Consider the following 24,069-nt stretch of genomic DNA (forward strand, 5'->3'; position numbering starts at 1 on the left):
TTTAGGGGGAGAAGGGAGTGGGGTGATGACAGAAGGGATAATTGGAGGAGTTATTGGTGATGAGTGGTTGTCACCTGCTTGCCCCCAATAAAGTTTCTACCCATCAACTAGGTATGATTCTTCTTTACAAAAAGCATATTCAAAGTTCAGGGTGTGGAGTTGGTGGCCATTCTGTCAGGGGAATGTAGACCAGGCTAGTAGTGAAGCCTGGTGAACGTGTGGCATGAAAGTATATGGTCTCTGTTTTTAATGATTTCAGCCTGAGGGAATGAAGAAGGCTTCAGTGGCAAAATACCTTGAGATAGTCGGATATTCATGCCTGGAGAGTAGGTGTGAAGGTGGAAGCGTCAAGAAGATTTGTGTGTCATTTGCATTTAGATGATAGAAGAGTAAAAACTAAAGGAGATGTCACCAAGGAAACAATAGAAAAATGGGAGGGGACAATGTACAATAATAATGATGTTTTTATATCACGTTAGGACGCATCATTATTTGGGATGCAATATTCACCTTTATTTAATATAGAGAACATTTTTGATAGAAAAACACATGATTGATAATGTTTATTAACGTTTTGTTTGCATACCTTTCACTTTTGAGGCTTGTTCAAGAGGCATTGCAAAAATTACAAGAAGGCTGTCCAAGGGATTCAATCACAAGGGACTTATTTGGTGATAACAACTCTCGTGGGATCCTGTTGAGCATTAATTTGTGCACCATTTTCCTTGATTCACCTAGAAAATTGAAACGTTTGCAAAAATCAGCAGCACTAATTCTCGTTTTTCAAGTTCCTCCATCTCTTTTTGTCCCCTTTGCCTATAGAGCTGTTGGTCTGCTAAATGGTGCATTCATGTGACTATGCACTCTTTCAGCCCTCAGATTCAAAACCTGATTTTTCTCATTTACCACTGTGAAGCAGGGGGTAACCTAACATAATTTCTAATGTATTTTCTGCAGCCCATAAAGCTGATATCGGCCTGGAAGCCCCCTCAGCTGTCATCAACCATTCCTTGATGCTGATCCAGCGGCTGCAGGAGCTGCTGCAGAACGGCAATGCCAGTGACTCCACCATCAAGGTGCTTACTATCAATTCGGATGAGGTGCGTGTCTTCCACACCCACCAACTTCTGCTGGCCCTTCAGAGCGACGTCTTCGAGGACCTCTTTCACAACCAAACTGTAGTGACCTTGCAGGAATCAGCTGACTGCGCTCAGCTGTTTGAAAAATTCATTAGGTACGGTCAAAGACATACAAATTAAAGTAAGACTGGGCAAGTCAACCATATTCTCCATGACTTTAAAAGGAAATTTGCATTTGTACATTTGCAATTGTGAATTCCCCAATGGCCTGCATAGCAAATGAAGCCACCACTTTTACGCATTTATTTTATTTAAATATGCTAAATATCTATGAGTGTATATCTTACATGTGGCTCACTGCCACAGCCGCCCCTTCCTTTGATGAGTCACAATGTATTTGTAAATATCTGAATTTTTTTCTATAGCCCTGATGCATATGTCGGAAATCCATGAAATAACCACGTTTCCTATCTGGACTATGACTACATATACACAACCCTTAGTGTTGGTGGCACTAAATATTGTGGATGGCAAAGAATATTGTTTGGAATGTGGATGGCTTTAGCCAAGTTACACATACGCCACTGTACTCCACACCACTCCAGTCTACAACACACTACTCTACTCAACTGAACTCTATTCCACTCTACTCTGCACCACTCTGTTCTGCTCCATTGCACTCTATGCCACCGCACTCTACTATATAAAACTATACTGCATTCTACACCAGTGCACTATATGTCACTCTAATCTACTGTGCACCAGTGCACTCTGACAATGCACCCTACTCTATTCCACTCTTGTCACTTTATTCTATGCCTTTGTGCTCTACTCTACACCACTGCACTCTCTGCTACTGCACCCTACATAACTCCAGTCTTGGCCATTCCAATGTACTCTGCACCACTTTATGCCATTCCACTCTATGCCACTGTACTCCAAAACACTACACGCCACTGCACTCTGACACTCCTCTATGCAACTGCACTCTACCCTGCACCACTCTGTGCCACTCCACTCTACACCATTGCATTCTACGCCACTTTAATCTACTCTGCACCACTCTACTCAATGCCACTGTGCTCTACTCCACTACTCTATGCCACTGCACCCTACCCTTCACAGTTTCACTCTACTCCACTTCACTCTACTCTGAAATAATCTACTCTATGCCACTACAGTCTATGCCACTGCACTTTGTGCTGCACCACTCTACTCTATACCACTGTACTCCATTCCACTGCCATCTACACCCCTCTACTTTAAACTCCTGCACTCTACGCTAATGCACTAAACACCACTTTATTCAAAACCAGTGCACTCTACGCTACCACATTCTATGACAACCAGTCTGCACTACTGCACTCTATCCTATTATACTCTACTCTGAAACACTCTATGCAACTGCCCACTACGACCCTCTCTTCTACTCTGGACCACTGAACTCTAAGCCAATGCTCTTTTTACCACTCTGCTGTGCACCACTCTAGTATGTGCCACTCTACTCTGCACCACTGCACTCTACAACACTCTATGTCAATGCACTCCACGCCAATGCACTCTACACCATTTTACTCAAAACGAATACACTCCTACTCCACTGCACTCTATGCCAATCTACCCTGCATCACTTTACTTAACGCCACTTCACTCTATGCCACTCTCATTGACACTACACTACTCTCACCAGTACTCTACTCTATGGTGCTCTACTTCATTAAACTCTACTCTACTCTGACACTCAACTCCACTCTTTGCCACTCCACTCTACTGCACCCTACTCCTCTCTATACCACTCTACACTATTCCACTCTACGATGCTCTATGCAATTCCCTCTATGCCACTCCATGCCACTTTACTCAAATCTATTCTTCAACACACTACTACAATCTACTCCACTTTATGCAACCCAGCTCTACTCCACTCTACTCCACTCTGACACTGTATGCAACTCTATGCCACTCAACTCTACTCCATTCTATGCCCTTGCACTGTACAGCACTCTACTCGCCACACGACACTTAGCAACACTCCACGCCACGCCACTCCATGACACTCCATGCCACTAAACTCTACGCCACTCCATAAGACTCCACTCAACTCCACCTTTTGACTCTACTGCACACCACTCTCCTTTACCTCACTAGCTTTCAGCCATTCTGGTGTGCAACATGGATAAAACATATTGGCAAAGCCAATAGCTCTTGCATATGCAACATCTATTGGCGCTGGCAATGCATGTTGTCATTCTCTCTCACCCAAACAGCCTCTTTGCATCTCTCACTTCCCCCCGTGATCATTGAGTGCTTTTCAGAGTTCAGGGTGTTTGCCCTTATGGCTGTTTTTGTGACTAGCTAATATGTTGCTTCTCCCACTGCCTTTTGTAATTCCCCTGTCATCCAAATAGCCTCTGCATGACTTTCACCTGCCCCACCCCCAGTTCCTTGTTTGCTTTTCAGACTTCATGGTGGATGCCTTTTGATCTTTTTTGGGGCACACCTCCAATATTTCTTATACTGTGACATACTGTTCTGTCTGACTCACCCTCTTCCTTTATCCTCACTTGCCCTTTTGCTCCTCTGTTCCTCCCCTCATTTTCTCTCACCTACACAGCCATTATGTGATTTCCCGTCCCATCCCCAATCCTAGTTTGATTTACACTACTTTGATTTTCAGCCATTCACTACTGCTTTTATGTGATCACATGCAATTTATTTTACCCACTATAGGTTTTCCACAAAAGATACTGTTTCGCACATGAAGGATGCCTCAGCTCTACCGTTTGTGGCTCCCCTCAATCCGTACACCTGCAGCTCCATACTGGCTGGGACTGGCTGTACCAGGCACTGTGCTTGCTACTGGTGATCTGGCAGGGTGGGGGCCAGATTTGTTACTGGGGCTAAGCCGGCTGCCAACTGCATAGCCTTCCTTTAGCGCTTCAGCACTATGAAAAGTTAGGTTATTGGTTGAGGAGGTGAGAGCCCTTCTCAAGCAACAACCACAGTCTCTTTCAGGGTGAAACCTAAAAAGTCACTAAATTAACCTGTGCTTAACCCTCTAGTAGTCTGCCACAAAGTAGTCAGGCTTAACCTAGAGGCAATGGGTAAAGTATTTATGCAGCACTTAAACAATAATAAAGTGAAAACACTCCCACACCAATTTAGAAAAACAGAGTATATTTAATACATAATTTGACACCAAAATGACCAAAATCAAATTTCTAAAACCGAAGATATGCAATTTTAAAGATTTAGGTAAAAATAGCGCCAACTGTGGTTAGTTTGTTATGCTAAGACCGAGACAACGTTCAGGCCGACCATGATGGAGAGTGGGCCGGATACATGGACCAGGTTAGGCCCACTGAGAATTGTACCTTATGTCCCGTAAGTGAGGCATTGGGCTGCAGAACGGCAGTTCTGAAGAGTGTTGCGAGGACCTGCATCGAGTTGCATTGCACTGCGTCAGAGCCAATGAGGAACTGTGAAGGCTGAGAGGTGAGGACTACATCAATTGGATTCATGCAGCATCAATCCCGATGAGGAAACTGCGAGGGCTCTGATATGAGATCCTGCCTCAAGTTGCATCACACTGCATCAGTATTCAGAGTCGATGTGCAGAGTTCAAGGCTGTTGGAGCCCTTGGAGTCACTCTGGTGGTCCTGGTTTCAAGGTCCAGCCCTTCTTTCTCAACAGGCAGGGCAGCAGAGCAGTCCTTCTTGCAGGCAGAGCCGCAGTGCAGCAGAGCAGTTGGGCAATCCTTCTTATAGCAGAGCAGCTGGGCATTCCTTCTTATAGCAGAGCAGCTGGGCATTCCTTCTTGCAGCAGAGCAAACCTTCTTCTGAGTATTTCACATGTCCAGAAGTGATGAGAAGAGTTATGTCTAAGGGTCCCATTTTTATACTCAGTGCTTCCTTTGAAAGAAGAGAAGCTTCTGGAGTTTTTCTCCTAAAGAGGTATCTGGAATTTTCTGCTTACCTGCCCTAGTCCCAGTCTTTCTGGGGCCACAATAGGCTAGTGAGAAGTCCTTTGTGAGCATGCCGGGCTAGTGCCCTCAAAGTGAAAGTTGGAAGGTGACAGCCCGCCCCCTCATTACGACAGGATTGCCCATCCTGCCAACATCCAAAGCCTCTATTGTGATACTATCTGGGAGGAATACACAAAGGCCAACTGCCAACTACACCTAGTCATGTGACCTAGGAACAGGCTACAGGCACCAAATGGGTAGGACCATAAAATACCAACTTTCTTAAAGTGTCATTTTCAGAATTATAGAAACAAAATGCAATTTTACCATTAAAGAAGGTATATAAATTACAATTTCTCAGACTTCTAGCAATGCTTTTCTACCTGCTCCCAATTATGAATAATCACTTGTTAAATGTAATAAGGTGGCCCAATGTTATTCTATGGGAGAGTTTGTCCTTGCAGTATTAAAAAAAACAAATGTAAGAGTTTTTCACATCCAGGACATGTGAACCTTAAAAGTGCATGTCCATCTTTTTAAATACAATGCATGCTTCCCTATGAGCTGTTTAGGGCCAATCCTAGGGGTGACTTGTATGCTTTAGAAATGAATGTTTAGGCGTGGCAAAAGGTTTATTTTCCCAGGTCAAAATGGAAGTTTAAAACTGCTTCTTAAGCGGATGCACAATTAGTGCTGCAGGCTCACTAGTAGCATTTAATTTAGATGCTCGGAGTACATGCTGTACCACTTTCCTATGGATTTACAAGTAAATTGAATGTGGCAATTGTGTGTAAGCCTTTTTTACCATGTTTAAAACAATATTTAAAGTAGACAGCACTTTAGCACAGGTTAGCAGTGGCAAAGTATACCGATTTATAAAAGACAGCAAAAACGGGGTCAGAAAACAGGAGGGTGAAGGCAAAAAGTTTGGGGATTACCCCACAGAGAGGGCCAGGTCCAACGGGCACTTTACAAAAACAATGCAAAACAAATTCTTTAAAAGCATACTCGTTTCAATCCCATTTGGTTTTGCAGTTGTTTAGTTCCTGTCTCCTGCAGGGTCACCATGAGCAGCACTTTCATTCAGAGGAAAGGGAGGTGAGCTATCTGCTATTGCTTATCTCTGAGGGCCCAGCACATATAGGGTTCGGACACTTACAAATTCCAAAAGATGTATTCCTCTATAAAGTAGCCACTGCAACACACTTCTCTTTAATACATAAAATTACAGAATTACACAGAAAGGCAATTGTTAAACGTGAATCTAATCATGAACGTAGATCACTTCCACCACTGCCCTAATGAGGATGTTATGTTATATTGATTTGTATAGTTCACTACTCACCCAAGAGGCTATCCAGGCAGTTGGGCAACAGTGGAGTAATATTAGCCCCTGCAGCCCCTGCAGCCCCGCAGTGCGTGGGGAGAGGGGCTCAACACAGTACACTGACTGGGTCTAAATGGTGTTAGGTGGTGGACCGGGGAGGGTGGTCCCCTCCATGTACTGTGCAGCGGGGCTCCATTAAGTTTTGTTGCACCACTGTTGGCTAGGTGTGTAGGAGTGATGAGGCCAAGGTGCTTACTGGAAGTGACAGGTCTGGAACTCAAGGAGTGAGGAGGATGCAGGAGGTTGTTCAGTATCTTGGGTGTGATGTAGGAGAATGAGGGACCTCTAGTTTTGCTTTAGCGGCTACAAGGAATGTGTGCGAGTGAGGCAGAGCATAGGTGTCTGGTTGGTTGGTAAAAGTGTATGTGGCTGTTCAGGTAGTCTGATCCTGTGTTGTGTAGGGCTTAGTATGTGTGTGTGAAAAGTTTAAATATACTTAGCTTTTGAATGGGGAACCAGTGAGGCTTCCTGAGGTGCGGTGTGATGTGGGTGCAGCATGGGAGGTAGAGTATGAGTTTTGCAGTGGTGTTCTGGATGGTTTGGAGTCTGTGTAGGAGTAGTTTGGAGATTCCGGTGTAGAGAGAGGTACACCGGGGCCCGCCATCTTGGATTGGGGGATCATATCTCCATGAAGGAAGAAAGTTCTCTCTCAATTAGGGTCTAAGAAGCTAGACATAGCATTTATCCAAGAGACTCATCTCTCAAACTCGGAATCAGAGATTCTAAGGAGAGACTAATTGTGGAAGGTGATTTACCCCTCAGGAAGCGATGATGTCAGCACTGCAACACTTGCACAATCCTAACATCCCTGAAAGAAAAGCATAGCCATTGTTATACATATAAACCTTCCTGCCACAGTCATAAAACCTGGACTGATCACACTGGTCACTAAGTTTCTGCAAAACTCCATGTGCAAGGCACCACTATTATTTAAGTCTCGACATACAGCCAGAATGGCCGGACGTGGGACTTTCTATCCTCTATATCTAGAATACTCACTAAATCAGCCAAACACAACACACCACGATTGAAACCTGGTAATTGACCCCTTCACCAACAAGTCAGGCCACCCTGACACCAGACAAGCCACAGACAAAGGCTTGTTGACACATCTAATGTCCGACTACTTGCTCATACATCCCTGGAGATTATTACACTCCACATCCAGAGACTACACCTATCTCCCTCCAATACATAGGATAGAATCCAGGATAGATTCCTTCCTAACCATAAAGTACTACCCAAAGTCACCGCAAGAGGCATAAATGTCAGCAGCATCTCCAGTCGTGCTCTGATCTGTATACAACTTTACCTTTTCCAGTTTCATTCTAATTTATGCACTTTGAGAATGTGTGCTGTCAACTACAAATTGCCAGAATGAAAAATAAACCTGCAAGACATGTTCAAAATCTATCTGGATCTAAATGAAACCTCAGTTGAATCTTCACAACTTCTCTAGTTAGTGAAAGGGTTTACTGATGACGGAAGCCAGAGACAGACAGAAGGAAGCAGTTAAAAAGCAAACTTTAGTGGAAACATAATTTTCTCAGATACAGAGGGGTTATCAATAGACCCCCACACCACCACCACTGCGAAATCTGACAGCCACAAAATTCGAGCTGAATGCTAAGGCAGTACTCCGCATACAAGTCCGGTCATACAAACACGAGGTGAAGGCAGGATGATTTCTTGTTCTGCAGTTTAAACAATGAGAAGCAAGGTCTACCAACCTAGCACTTCTTAACGGTAAAGGCCATAAAATCGTGCACCCAATGTAACTCATTTTACAAGGACTTATACACCTCTCAAGAGCCAGAAGACACCACCGAGGAGATACATTCATGGCCAGACTTACCATCCCACGGGTATTCTAACAACTATGTGAGGAGCTGGACTTGGACATATCCTGTAGAGAGATAGCTGATGCCATTAGATCACTGGCCAGTAACCAAACCCTTCGAGAGGACTTCCTTCCCTGAGAGTTCTACAAAAGATGAGGTGATCCCACACCAGGACAAAGTCTTCAAAGATTTGACAGAGACAAACCAATTGTGCTCTGAGCTGGACAGTGCCCGCATCACCCTAATCCCCAACCTGGAAAGGGACACCCATCTCTGTTCTAATCACAGACCTATTCTCCTTCTCACCTATGATGTTAAGACCCTAGCAAAAGTATTAACAATGAGATTAAACAAGCCAATCCCACACCTGATCCACTGAAATCAGCCTTTGTACCAAACCCCTCCTCACAAAACCATCTGTGAACTCTCCTGCATTTATTATGGCAGACTAGACATGACCCGTCCGAGAAGGGCCCTCTCTTCATTGAAGCAGAAAAAACACTAGATTAAGTTGAGTAGGGCCACTTGTCTTGTTTTATTCCCTGAAGAGATTTGGCTTCAGGAACAAATTTGTTAATATGAAAAGTTGCCTCTACCGGAAACCTACAATGCAAATAAAGTGCAATGTTTTCTATCAAATGATAGAAAAATCCAAAGAGGTTTGAGACAAGGGTGCCCTGTTACTTTCCTTAGAACCCCTAGCTATACCCATCAGAAAATTTGATCTCAAGGTCATGTTCTATACTGATGACATATTATAGATGATGAACCAGTTGAGAGTCTCCATCCATGCCCTGAGGAGGGTCATCAATGATTTTCTGAATTCTCAGGTCATAAATTCAATTGCCGCAAGAGTGAGGCACTGCCAATGACAACCTCTACCACTAAATGCTCACTTCCGGTAGGTACCTTGCAAGTTAAAGTATCTGGTTATCCTTAATAGCACAGACTTCTCTGACACATCCACAGTGCAATAAAAAAAAATAGAAATTAATTTCACCAAGTGAGGGGGTTGAACTCCAGCTGTTGGTCTGGGGCAGAGTACAGACAGTGAAATTGATAGTAGCTCTCAGGTTCAATTAGCTATTTAGTATGCAGCAGCCCCCAATATGAATCCTGTCCTGAACTCTATAATCAATTCTATCAGAAAATACATCTGGGGTCACCCCACGCTGAGACTGGCCCTGACTTCCTATATCTGACAATCTTGGCGGGTGGCCTCAAACTGACACATATGATGACAAACTACAGAGCACACCACCTCTCGCAATTATTACACTATTTTCACTGATACCTGCATATCACCCACTGAGTTCTTATAAAACAATGGGGAGCTGTCCAGCCCTTGGCTTGATTAAAGCTCTGACCATTTCCAAGGTGAAAAGAGGTAGCCTCTAAGTTTGGAAATTCCCACAAATGTATATGTAACTGTATATGTTTGTGGACGTTCCCAAGATTCCAAGGCAAAAACACACCTTGGAAAGTACACTTTCCATCCCATAAGTGGGATTTACTACTGCTGAGTTCTCTACACCAGTGTTTTTCAAACTGTGGTTGGGAGCCAATTTTTGGTGGGTTGTGAAAGTCTGAGCAAAAAATAAAGATGTGTTCAAATTCTGTATTTGTCTTGTTTGTTGCGCTTGAATGACAAAGGTGAAATGTCAGGGTATGTCTTCTGATAAATTGCTGCTTATGTTTTTTTACATGAGGATTGGTGTTTACAAACCCTTCTTACTTTGCAGTTAGAGAAAGAAAAGCAAAGTGAATAATGTGATGATCTTGCTGAGGTACAGAGAGTGTGAAAGGAAGGGCTGCAGAAAATAATTTTTTGTAACACAACAAAATGTAAATACTTGCAAATTAACTATACACAACTGTACACATTCAGCACTTAAAAAGGCAAACTGAAGCACATTATTTAGATTTCTGAAGTGTGATGGAAACAAAGATTTTAATAGGATCAAAACAAACAAATGCACTAGTAAATGGATTTATTCCTGCCAGGAAACTCTATGTGGTTTTCTAGAAGTCGTAAGTGAGGTATTTATGGCCATGAACTTACATTTATGCCCAAGAATACGTTTATGAATAGGCCTCTTAGCCGTGGTTGAAAATACTCTGCAGCAATCTCGTGCAAGTGAGACATTTAGGCAAATGTTTCATTTCTATAGCACAGAGGTGGTAAGTTTTTTTGTAAATCCACAGGATCCCTAAAAGCTAAAAGTGTCCCATACTCACTTTTATAGTATTCTGCTGATTACCACTGATTAAATGTTCAGCCCATATATAAATATTTTTAAATGGATAAACACACTTTATAAAAGCAATCTAATAACAATGGGGGTCATTCTAACTCTGGCGGGCGGCGGAGGCCGCCCGCCAGAGTTCCCCCAACAGAATACCGCTACGCGGTCTGAAGACCGCCGCGGTGATTCTGTGTTTCCCGCTGGGCTGGCGGGCGACCGCCAGGAGGCCGCCCGCCAGCCCAGCGGGAAACCCCTTCCCACGAGGAAGCCGGCTCCGAATCGAGCCGGCGGAGTGGGAAGGTGCGACGGGTGCAGTTGCACCCGTTGCGAATTTCAGTGTCTGCTCAGCAGACACTGAAATTCTTTGTGGGGCCCTCTTACGGGGGCCCCTGCAGTGCCCATGCCATTGGCATGGGCACTGCAGGGGCCCCCAGGGGCCCCACGACACCCCATACCGCCATCCTGTTCCTGGCGGGCGAACCGCCAGGAACAGGATGGCGGTATGGGGTGTCGGAATCCCCATGGCGGCGCAGCAAGCTGCGCCGCCATGGAGGATTCCAGAGGGCAGCGGAAAACCGGCGGGAGACCGCCGGTTTTCCTGTTCTGACCGCGGCCAAACCGCCGCGGTCAGAATGCCCTGCGGGGCACCGCTAAGCCTGTTGGCGGTGCTCCCGCCGACCCCGGCGGTCCTGGACCGCCGGGGTCGGAATGACCCCCAATGTGTTTTCATAGTGATGTTTTACTTGATTTATTTTCTTTGGTCGAACTTATTCATGTTGTTAAATCATTAATACCAGTAAATTACAAATTACCTCTAAGTGCCATTTTGTACTGTATTTGAAAAATCTTAATAACTTGAAAATAAGTTCTTTTTTTCATTTGGATCGTAATTTAGCAAGCGTAGGATCGAACTATTCCTTGTCCAAATATTCTAGCAGGCATTTGGATTTAGTTTAGGGGTTACCAAAAAATTGTACTTGAAGGCAAACTGGTTACTGAAAGTGAATAGTTATAGTTACAACATTACATCATTTATAATGCAATCATTGCAACATTAGTAGCATCAGTAACAGGATCTTTTTATCCAACCTTTTTCTCCAGGTACTTGTATTCCGGGGAGATCTCAATCCAGTTGAACCAAGCAATCACCCTCCACAGACTTGCCAGCAAGTATCATGTTTGGGCACTTCAACGAGGTGTGAGAGAGTATATGAGGAACCACTTAGCAACTGAATCCAGCCAAGGCCATGTAGTGGGCTGGTACCAGTATGCTCTTAAGGTCCACGATGAAGGCCTGCAGGAGAGCTGCCTAGAATTTTTGGCCTGGAACCTTTCCACTATCATCAGCAGTGGAGAATGGGTGTCTGTGAGTGATGACCTTATGGTCTCACTGCTCCAGCGTTCCGACTTAGTCCTTCAGAGTGAGCTTGAGCTCTACCGCGCCATTGAGGAGTGGATCAGAAAAAACAATCCTGATGTTCCCATTATTGAGAAGGTCCTGAGATCGATCCGATACCCAATGATTTCTCCTGCCCACCTGTTCCAGATTCAGAAACAATCTTTGGTGATGGCCAAGTACTATGATTCCATCCAGGACCTCCTCTTTCAAACATTCCAGTTCCACTCTGCCTCACCCCTGCAGTATGGCAAGTACTTTGATGTTAACTGCAGCATGTTCATTCCTCGCAACTATCTTGTACCCTCCTGGGGCTCTCAGTGGATTATCAACAACCCAGCCAGGGACGACAGGAGCACTAGCTTCCAAACTCAGCTGGGACCAAGCAACCATGATGCTGCAAAGAAGGTTACCTGGAATATGTTGTTTTCACCCCGCTGGCTTCCAGTTAGCTTACGGCCTGTCTACTCAGATTCAACATCTGGAGCTGTCCAGTCAGCCCGCATTGAAGATGGCCGCCCCAGACTCGTTATCAGCCCAGGCATGAGCAGTTCAGACTTTGCAGGTGTGAGCTTTCAGAAAACCATCTTGGTGATTGGTAAGAAGCCCCAGGGTAAAGTATTTGTGAAGCACATTTACAGTTTCCACCAGAGCACAGATGAGGTGCCCGACTTCCTGGCCAATGCAGACCTGCAGAAGAGGACCTCGGAATACTTAGTAGACAATTCACTGCACCTCCACATCATTGTTAAGCCCATCTACCACTCGCTCATCAAAGCCAAGTAAAGCAAGGATGGACAAGCTTTTTTGGAAAAGAGCCCCTTGATTTGATCGGCCCATGCTTTTTAACAGCAGTGCTAGGTATTTCTGGGAGTCATCCACATGAAATCTGACTTATTCTTTTCTTGTCGAATTTGTCTTTTAGAGTCATATAAAATCACCAATTTCCCTAAAGGTTAATCCTCATACGCTGATTAAAAGCAGATAAACAGAGAGTCCATAAAGAGCAGTGCCTCTTAAGACATTAGCTTCTAGAAACAGCATTCTTCAAAGTTCTCCAAAAACTATTCTGCTCCTTTCGATGTCTTTTGAACCCAGCCACCTTTCCGTTCCCTGGGAACATTTTTGAGTTAAATCCTACATCGTTTCTTCCATTGGAGGTTAGATTTGTTTAATCAAAAATATTTTTTTTAGAAGTCCTGAATTGAAAAGGTTTATGAGGCATTGATGTAAAGAAACTGCATTAATTTTCTTGTATAATGTTGCATTTTTGTACCTTACTTTTATAAACAAAAATAAAAAAAATAGAAATGATGTTGATTCCTAGGAACTGTGATTTTCAAACGTGCAAAAGCAATAAAAAAATTACATTCCTCCAATCACAGATTGACTATGACTGCGCAGTGTGCTTACTGAAAATATTACCGATAAAATAACTGAAAGGTAATTTGCACTAATAAAATCGAGAAGAAATGGTGACCTTGAAAAAAGCTATCCCGTAAGACAACCAGTGGCATCTGGTGACTTACGACAATGGTGGGGCACTGTAAATAAAAATACATACATAAAATTGAACAAAATAAGCATTTCATAAATAAAAGATTCACCTACCTCAGCCTGCAGCATGTCCATAATGTTCTCTAGTTCTCTTCCCACCACGAGGTACCACAGAGTATCTTTTAACCAGCATGAGTGAAGAGTCTGGATTGGCTGGAGCAGGCTGGCTCAGCACTCCAAAAGGCACTGGAGGCCTATGCCAGCTTTCAACCAGTCTAAGACAGCTGGGTTGAGAGGTTAGAATTGCGCATGTCGGTCTGGCCGTAGCAAGATGGCCAACCAAACCTACATGTGCACTTCATACTGAAGTGGCCACTCATCATTGCTTCGGGACAAATCTATGAAAAATGACGCACAATTGCGCTAGCGCAGTTGTGCGTAAAAAATTCTAATGCCACATAATGACTTTCCTAAGGAGCCATGCATGTGCCCTATTTACAAAACAGGGCACCATAGTGTTAATAAAAGGCTAGCGTAAAAAAAAAAAACAATGACGCTAACCTTTGCGACATGTATAAAGAAAAATTACACGAATGCTGCAAAAGGGGCTCTAGCATGATTTGCGGCACGTTACTTGATGCTAACAATGCTAGTGCCATATTTACATTAAAAGCCGTACAAAAAGCCAGCAAAAACACCAAACAGAAGCCATTAGGAAACAAGATGGAGAATGCAGGACAGGAGAATCCCCAGAGAGACCCTAATCAACCCAGTACAAGCCAGGGTGTCTAGACAAACTCCCAGGAGAAGGAGTAAAAGAAGAGGAAGTGTAGGTTCAGTGAGGAGGAAAATACAATCATGGTCATAGAGGTGACAGAGCATCAACACCAGCTATTTGTCACCTCTAAACTGCCAATAGGTAGGAAGGAGGCCATATAACAGTCAATAGCCGGTAAAGTCAACAGTGTGGCACAGGTGAAGAGGACTGTGACCGAGTGCAAAAAACGCTGGCACGATTGCAAGCACAGAACTAAGGAGAAACTGGCCAGCAACGGAAAGGCAGCACTGCATACCAGAGGTGAAAATTTGGCATCCCAGGAGGAGCTAGATGAGCTGGAGGAGATTGTGGCAGTGGTCGTTCAAGAGGAGGTGGTCACCTGAGTCCCAGAACAAGACAGTGCAGCCTTTCAAGAACTGCCAAAAATGCAGGGTAAGTTGTAGTGGGGGACAATCTTGTAACTAACAAATAGCAGAAGGGGGAGGCACATAGGACACACTGTATGCATGCAAAAGGGGTGCATGAAGGCACAATAACAGCTAAACATTTGTAATGGGCACTCACCTTCCCCCCATATGCACAGACCATTTCTCACTCCCTTCACTGTTGCAACTGTGCCATCTGCCCATGTATAACACTCATTGGGCAACATGTACAATGCCTGTTGCACCGGGTGGGCCAGCAAGAACTGGGATAGGCCTCCTTGCACCCTTGAGAATGGCCACAAATGTGATCATACACAACATAAGTGGCATTTCTGTGATTATCGTCTGCGCTGCTGTACAAGTAGCTCCCATGTCACCATACTGCAAGGGTGCCTGTGGAGTGGGGATGGTTGGTATTGTGCACAAAAGGACACCTTCCTGCATAATATCAGCTACAAGTGGTCTTACCATCTCACTAGGGGCCATATTTACAAAGCCTTAGCGCAACATTATAAAAACATTGTTTGATGCCCATTCCCCTTTTGCCACATTAACAAAGTTTCACAATGCATGTGTAGCTTCACTTTGTAAATTCTTTCACAACAATATGTCTGTCCCAGATATGATGTTTGCAAGGGTGACAGTCCCCCACAGAGAGGGCAGAATAAATGGGGCAGACAAAATCATTAAGATTTCACAGGGCTATATTTTAATGCCATTTGCAAAAGGCAAATGTACGAGTGATGCACGCATTGTAATTAACGGACCTCTCTCTGCTTTGCTGCACTAGTGTCATCATTTATGGTGCCAATGAAGTAAAGCACCACAATAGTGCCATAACTCAGGAGACTACTGTAGAAATGTCCACCATGGTGAACAGTAATGTAGATATAGTTCTACCATTGTGTCGTTAAGTGGGTCAAGAGGTAGCGCAAGAAAAGTGGTACGTTAGGACCAATGCACCATATAAGTATACATTTAGCCCTATGTGTGATGCACAATGCAACACACATTTATCAAATAAATTCATGGGACATACAAAGTTCTCAGACACCCACTTGCCACTCCTACACCAACCTTGAGTTTTTTTATTTAACTGAAGCAAACCTTGATCTGACAAATTTTGAAGGCATCAGAAGCTGGGTGGGTACCATATGTGTTGCATGGGAACACCCCCAACAATACACATGGAATGCCAACTACATGCAGTGTCAGGTGTGTGAAGGACACATAAATGCCATGCCATGATAAGGTATACAAGGTGCATTCCCTTGGCATGGTAAATATGAGCTACTTCACTTCACCACTGGAGTGTAAGGTAAAACATATGCATAGGTCGAGCACTATGATGTCAGTGTCTGGGAATTGTGGCACATACGTACCCATATATGAGGAAAGATGCAGTGCAACAGCCTAGCTTGCAGTGATGTGCTGCATCATGTCAAATGGGAAGGGATGTGTATTTGTCACTGATATGTAATGCATCCCTTAATTAACTTTGTTGCTGGGCAAAAATGATGGCCATTACCAACACAGCCACACAATCAGCATGGTGTAGGGTTGCCCCTTTTGCAGGTCAAAATTCTCAAATGCAAGAAGGGACACATCCTGCAACATCAACTAACAGGAATGCTGTCTATCACTTACAATGACTGATGATGATTGCAACACACACTGGAAGATGTCAAAATTAGGACAACAACACTGTCAGTCCTTTGTACCACTACTACAATGCCACCCCTGTGGTGGTGTTGCAACCTGATGCAGTATGAAACTGTGTTAGGTCCTAATGCCACCCCACATGTGTTGTAAGAGTGATGGAAGGTGGTGAGCTGTCCACATGCATCCTCCTTGCCACTTTGAGTCATGTGTTCTGCATCCTGTACCCCCCATTGTTAAGGATCAACCACCTCTGGTGTATGTGTCAAAACAGGAAGGTCTCCCATCCTGCACACCAACACTCATCCTTGTAACACAGGGCTCCTTGCAGCATGGGTGCAAGGATGCCTATATTTCTGGACTGAATGTTGGTGTGCATGAAGGGAGACCTACCTCTTTTGACATTGGTGTTGACTGCAAATATCCCTAACAACGCCTATGTCACACAGTCAACTCAATGAAAGGGGTATATATGCAGAAGTCCATGAAACGCCATGCAAGGTGGGTGTAACAGCATGGGAAATGGGGACTGGCAGATTGTGCCAATGGTGACTAAATAAAAAGTATGCTCTAGTGGAACAGTGTGCCATTAGGGGCCCATTAATGAGTGCCTTCATGTGTGGGTCTGCACCATGTCACTAAGGCACCAGGATCAAAAGCATGATGGCTTATGTCAAAAGCTACTACAGTCCAAGGTTGGCCTTTCAATATCCCATTGCAGAGGAGGATGCCTTACCTTCTGTCGAGCTGCCTGTCCTGGATTTCTCTGATGAAGTGGATGACCAGCTGCAGTCTATCAATGACAACACTCTCTAGGATGTCATGGGTGCCATCCAGACACCATCGCCAGTCACAGGAAGGACATACAGCATTGTGTGGTCTTTACATGAACCTCCCAACAATCAACACACACCACCGGCCAGTTCAGCGACAGCCCTGGACTCTCAGGACCCAGACATTATATTTCAGAAAACAGAGGTAGGAGTACATCAGTAGTTGGCCTAGCAGGTGCGGGTGGGGATGTAGACAATGGCGGGCAGCCTAGAGGGAGTCCTGAGATGCCTCTGTCTGAATAAGGACAACTCTTCTGCCATCAGAGGGATCCACTCTTCACTACGTGGACTTTAGCAGGTCCTGGCCGACACAGCTGGTGTCCTGTGGCAGAGGCTTGACCAATTACACTCCCAAAGTGGCACCAGCATGATTGACAACAGGCTGGGGGCTATCCAAAATGTCCTGGAGTCCATGCAGCGGATGCTGGCCTCTCTCATTGACAACCTGGCTGCCTACCACTGTGATGTAGCTGCTGTGTTGCGAAACCAGCAGTTCATCCTTGCTGCAGTGATGCCTTTCATCTTACCACAGATGACAGCTACTGGGATCTCTGATTCCACATCACTATCCACTGATGCGTGTGTGCTCCCCTCAACTTCAACACCAGCACCACCCATGGCACAAGAGGCACCACACACATCAAAGGATGAAGATGTGGAAGGAATACTGTTGACCTATCATGCATGAAATGTCACTGAAGCAAATCCTACCTTTTGGCAATTTTGAACACCTCCTCACTTATGCACATCTCTCCTACACATGTCTCATGACATGTCCCTACCCCTTGGACTCCGACTGGACATTAAATGGCTTGGAATCTCTCATATGGTCAATATCCTGTACATAAAACATCATCTGAAACCAAACTTGCACATGTAAATACATTTGTAAAGTTACATATGTGTTGCTTTTGCCGCTGATGTATTAACTGTTTGAACTGCATGCATTATGTGCAGAAATTACACTTAGGGCCACATGTACGAAGCATTTTTCAAGTCGCAAATGGCGAATCGGGCCGTTTGCGACTTGAAAAATGCAATTTGGGATGTACAGACCCATATTTGCGATTCGGTATTCTATTTACCGAATCGCAAAAAGGGTTTGTGAGTCGCAATTCCCAATTCCTAATTGCAAGTCGCAGTCCCAAGTATGATTGTTTTGTGACCGTGAATGCGGTCGAAAAAACAATCGCAGTTAGCCCCAGTTTCAAACTGGTGCTAACCCATTCGCAAACAGGAATTGTGAATGGCAGTGAAAAGAAAACTTTAGATTTTTTGTTTTTGAAATACATCTCGTTTTCCTTTAAGGAAAACGGGCTGCATTTAAAAAAAAAACTGCTCTATTTAAAAGGAGTCACAGACATGGTGGTCTGCTGTCTCCAGCAGGCCACCATCCTTGTGAGGGCGGCCATTCCCAAATTCCCAACGGGGCCGCGAATTGCGACCTATCTCATGAACATTCATGAGGTAGGTCATTTGCGACTCCATTGGGAATCATAAACAGTGTCATTGACACTGTTGTACATCAGGTTTTGCGACTCACAAATTGCGAGTCGCACAACCTGTATTTTGTACATGTGGCCCTTAGTACTTAACAAAAGGAAATGTGTGGCTTTGTGTCAGATACCAAGCCACACACATTAACTGAAATAATGATTAAGGTGACTAATACCATTATGGACTGGCAAGAAATGTATAAGTCTTCCAAGCCTGTAATTAAACAGGTAGCATGCAAGTTTTGCAATGGCTTTTATGATATACTACACAGATGTCTGGGGAAAGCTAGGATGGTTGCACCAGTACAACATTGATGTGCCAGCCAAATTAGACATATGTAAGACAGTGAGGGGCAGTCATAAGTGTGTCAGTATCAATTTCCCAATTTAGGGGGAGTACAATATTCAATACCTTTAAACAATGAATGTCTCATTACTTACTAACACCAATTACTGGTGTCAGATCACCAGTTTTGGGATGTGTATCCATGCACAGTGTCAAGTACAGTGCAGAATAATGTTTTGAGTGGCTGATGATATACAGCTGCCAACCTGTCATAGGGTATACACATAGTCACACATGTAAATCATCAATGGATGCACAACCAAAGGCTTTTGTCTAACCTAAGCTGTGCAGACATGATACCACCCAGATGGTTAGTCATTATGGAGATCATATTGTAGCAAAAAACAAGATTTAATTATACCAAAACATCCCTGCCTAAAAATTAGCTAAGCTAAATACTAACCTACACTAATCTACACCAACCATCTAATCATAACTTATCCCTACAGCTAACTTATCTTAACTTATCCTATACATTTAACACCATACGATCAACATTGACCCTCCACCTCTTTAAGAGACATCAGTCGACAAGAACAACAGTAACTACAGCTAACAATTGACTAACTAAACATATTGCCTAGACAAATATATATATGTATATGTACATGACCTGCTATTAAGGTCAAGAGCTTGCTCCACACGCCGCGCAGCTCCCCCAGACTGTGCCAGTGCCCTTCACCCCACCCTCACTGCTGCTGCAAGTTCGAGGCCCTCAACCACCCGCAGGCACCTGCCTGCGCCTCATCCCTGGTGTCTAGTGGGTTTCCGTAAGTATTGTGAGTTTGTCTTTGTATCTGTCTTTGTTTTGTGCCATTTGCTCTTTGTTTTGTGCCATTTCTGTGTTTCTGTGCTACTTTTTTGTGCCTTTTTCTCACCGCTTTTCTTTTTGCACTCCCACCCGTTTTCGTTTTTTTCCAGCCGCTCCTTCCTGCTGCTGCATCACTGAGGCCTGCCCCCCTCGAGCCCCCAATCACTCCCCGCTCCCGTCTCCTCTTCTTAATGGCGGCTGCTGCACGGTGCTCAGAGTGACCCCTGACCTGCTATTAAGGTAAAGAGCTCGCTCCACATGCCTCACAGCTCCACCAGACTGTGCCCGTACCCTTCACCCCGCCTCATCCCTGGTGTCTAGTGGGTTTCCGTAAGTATTGTGTGTTTGTCTTTGTATCTGTCTTTGTTTTGTGCCATTTGCTCTTTGTTTAGTGCCGTTTCTGTGTTTCTGTGCTACTTTTTTGTGCCTTTTTCTCGCCGCATTTCTTTTCACGCTCCCGCCCGTTTTCAGCTTTTTCCAGCTGCTCCTTCCCGCCACTGCGTCCCTACGGCCCGCCCCCTCGTGCCCCCCATTCGCTCCCCTCTCCCACCTCCCAGCTGCTCCTCCCTCCCACCTCCCCTTCTTAATGGCGCCCGCTGCGCGGCCACACCAGAGGTAAGCCTGTCTGCGCCCGTTCCTGCCTGGATCGTGCCCAGCGCCAGACCCCCAGGCCCGCGCACGCCACCCAACGCTGCTACAGTGCCATCAAATTCCATGCCCTCAACTCAGGCCACTCCACCGCCTGCGTCCAAGCCACCCTGAGGCACAACCACAGACCCTTCTCCTGTCGGACCTGCAACTTCACCTGCCTCCAAGCCGCCAAGCACCACGTCAGAACCACACACAACCATCTCAGCTGCATCCTCCTCAACACCCGCTCCATCCACAAGCACACCGTCGAACTCTGGGACCTACTCACCTCATCATCCCCAGACGTCGCCTTCCTCACCGAAACCTGGATGAATCCCTCCTCGGAACCAGACATCGCCACAGCCATCCCCGAAGGTTATAAAATCACCCAAAGAGACCGTACCAAGAGACCATGAAGAGGAATCGCCATAGTCCACAAGAACACCATCAGAATCTCAACTAACACCAATGACACCCTCGATACCGCCGAACACCTACAGTTCCAGATTCACATCAACGCCAACACCACCCTCAGAGGAACCCCAGTCTACAGGCACCCAAACCCCCGTCCACAGTTCAGTGACTCCATCACCGGCATAATCAGCACCCAGGCCCTTGCCTTGCCTTGCCGACTTGAATTTTCCACTCGAGAACGCCAACAACACCATCTCCACTGCCCTGATCGAAATCCTCGCCAACCTCAGTCTCAAACAACTAGTCACAACGCCCACCCACTCCGCCGGCCACACGCTTGACCCTGTCTTCTCCGCCTGCAGCCACGTCACCTTCAGCTATACCACCGAACTCCACTGGACTGACCACAGCTGTGTCCATTTCACCTTCTAGAAACCCACCGCTCACCACTGCCCACAACAGATCCCCCGCCGCAGCTGAAACAAGATCTCAGAAGACCAACTGATCTCCACCCTCGCCCGGGTCACGCCTCCTAGCACCACCGACCCCAACACAGCCACCCTCAACCTCAGACATTGGCTAGACGACTGCGCCAACACCCTGGCTGCGCTCAGGAAATCCCCAAACAACTGCACCACGCCAAGGCCATCTGGTTCACCGCTGACCTTCAGGCCTCCAAGCGAGAGTGCCGGAAAACCGAGAAGAAGTGGCACCACGAACCAACAGAGAGCTACCACTCCACCCTCGAGACAGTCATCCGCAAGCACCACCAGCTCATCCCGACCACCAAAAGATCCTTTTATAAAGATCGCACCAACAACAACACCCAATACAGCAAAGATCTCTTCAGCATCGTCAAAGAACTCATCAGCCCTAGATCATGCTCCATCGACCCCCCCTCCCTCGCAAGACCTCTACGACTCCATCGCCACCTTTTCTCCATCGCAAGATCACGGAAATCCATGACAGCTTCAACTCTTCACCCCCCCACTACCACCACGGCCACTACCAACTCTGATGCACCCAGCCACACCAACCTCTTGCTCTCCTGGACCCACATCAACGACGAGGACACCATCAAAACCATGAGCACCATCCACTCTGGTTCCCCCTCAGGCCCCTGCCCCCACCATGTCTTCAACAAAGCGAGACCCATCATCGCCCCCCAACTCCGTATGATAATCAATAGCTCCTTCAAGACCACCACCTTCCTGGAGAGCTGGAAGCACACGGACGTCAACGCCCTGCTGAAGAAACCCAAAGCGGACTCCAAAGACCTCAAGAATTACTGACCCATCTCCCTCCTCCCCTTCCCGGGAAAGGTCAAAGGCCAACTGACCCACTTCCTGGAGGACAACAACACGCTGGACATCTCCCAATCAGGATTCCGTAGGAATCACAGCACCGAGACCGCCCTCATCGCCGCTACCAATGACATCAGGACCATGCCACCACACCCTCTGCACTTGCCTCTATGACACCGGGATCTGCCATAAGGCTCTGAACTGGATCACTTCCTTCCTCTCCGGCAGATCTCAGAGAGTCCGCCTCCCTCCCTTACTGTCGGGAGCCACCAAAACCATCTGCGTTCCCCAAGGATCTTCACCAAAACAAGAAGGATGGTCACCTGCACCCTCATCAGCAGCAGACTGGACTACGGCAATGCGCTCTAGGCAGGAACCACAGCCAAGCTCCAGAAGAAACTACAACATATACAGAACGCCTCTGCACGCCTCATCCTTAACATCCCTCGCCGCATCCACATCTCAGCCACCTCAGAGACCTTCAATGGCTTCCCATCACCAAGAGGATCACTTTCAAACTCCTCATCCATGCTCACAAAGCTCTTCACAACACAGGCCCAGCCTACCTCAACGAGCGACTCACCTTCCACACTCCCACCCGCCAACTCCACTCCACCAACCTTGCCCTCGCCACCGTCCCCCGCATCCATCGAACTACAGCTGGGAACAGATCCTTCTCCCACCTCGCCGCCAAGACCTGGAACATCCTCCATGCCCACCTACGGCAGACCCAGGACCTCCTGACCTTCAGGAAACACCTCAAGACCTGGTTATTCGAGCAGTAGCAGTCCTTCCACCCCCACTTTCTGCGCCTTGAGACCCTAGCGGGTGAGTAGCTATCTTTACAAATGTTTGATTGATTGATGTATTTTTTTTGTATTTTATTTTTCTTAATATATACCCAAGAACATAACCCACCCCATAAAAAAACACCCCAAAACAGTAAAAAAAAAAAAAAACACCCCCTAACTATATAAACTATGCCCTAAAACTAACCTACACTACGCTAACTAACCTATGCCAACTTATCTAAAACACAATATAACAATGAGCTTTTAAAACTAGGGGAAGGGATGGTAACGAGAACAAGCAAGGGTCCAAAGTTAGTGCCTCTTGTCTACAATTTCACCATCCGCAACTTGAGGTCTGCCATGTCCTTGCGCATTTCCTGCTCAAATGTAGGAGTTGTGATTGTAGATCCTGGATAGGGATGTGATGTTGCTGGAGTAGGGCTTCTAGATGTTGAGGGTACAGAAGCTGCAGAGCCACCCCTCTCCCTTTGTTTTGACTTTCTAGGTGAGTGGGTGGTTGTTGCTGCTTGTTTGGTCGGTCCTCCATTTGGAAATGCCCACCAGGACCCCGATGCTTTCTCATTGGTGTATCTTCTGGCCAACCTGCAGTACCCTTTTTCAACAACATGGATATGCCTGTATCGTTCCACTCGTTTCAGGAAAGCATTCTTCTGTGCTGGATTGATGGGGGCCGCTAAAACATAAATGAAACATGTCATCAAAATCTGCGTTGGGCAGAGAAAGAACAAGCATGTAAGGAAAACAGCATCTTCAGATAATACACGTTGTCTACCACAACTCACAAAAACATCAAGGACAAAGTTACTACAAATCTGCATCACAACCATCTTCAAGGAATTGTTCAAATCTCGGGTATGAAGGCTAACCAATGTTGCACATTATCAGTGCACAAGTTTGTAACATCTCCTAAGACCAGGTAAACATTTACCCTGCACATCCCATAGACCAGTAATGTGACCATGCTCAGTCACGCTCATCATGCTGGATAGCTCATGTATGTTCCTCAGCATACATCATTTAGCTTGGATCCGTAGACATGTACCACACTCATCAGAACAAAGCCTGCAACTTCAATGTGGACTCAACAAACTATGGTGCTTCTCTACAAGACTCTTCCATCGCCTGTGCATCACATTTTTACTAATACGAA

General features: G+C 45.7%; 1 protein-coding gene across 1 annotated transcript in view; it reads left to right on the forward strand.

The window, feature by feature from the left end:
• Nucleotides 1–13,297, forward strand: part of BTBD17 (BTB domain containing 17) — a 50,592-nt gene extending 37,295 nt beyond the window's left edge. The window contains exons 2-3 of the mRNA XM_069199792.1: nt 958–1,234; nt 11,620–13,297. Of these exons, the coding sequence (XP_069055893.1) occupies nt 958–1,234; nt 11,620–12,700 (1,358 nt within the window). The 3' untranslated portion in view covers nt 12,701–13,297. The remainder of the gene's footprint in view (nt 1–957; nt 1,235–11,619) is intronic.
• The last annotated feature ends 10,772 nt before the right edge of the window (nt 13,298–24,069 follow it).

The sequence above is a fragment of the Pleurodeles waltl genome, chromosome 7 (assembly GCF_031143425.1).
Source record: "Pleurodeles waltl isolate 20211129_DDA chromosome 7, aPleWal1.hap1.20221129, whole genome shotgun sequence".
NCBI lineage: Eukaryota > Metazoa > Chordata > Amphibia > Caudata > Salamandridae > Pleurodeles > Pleurodeles waltl.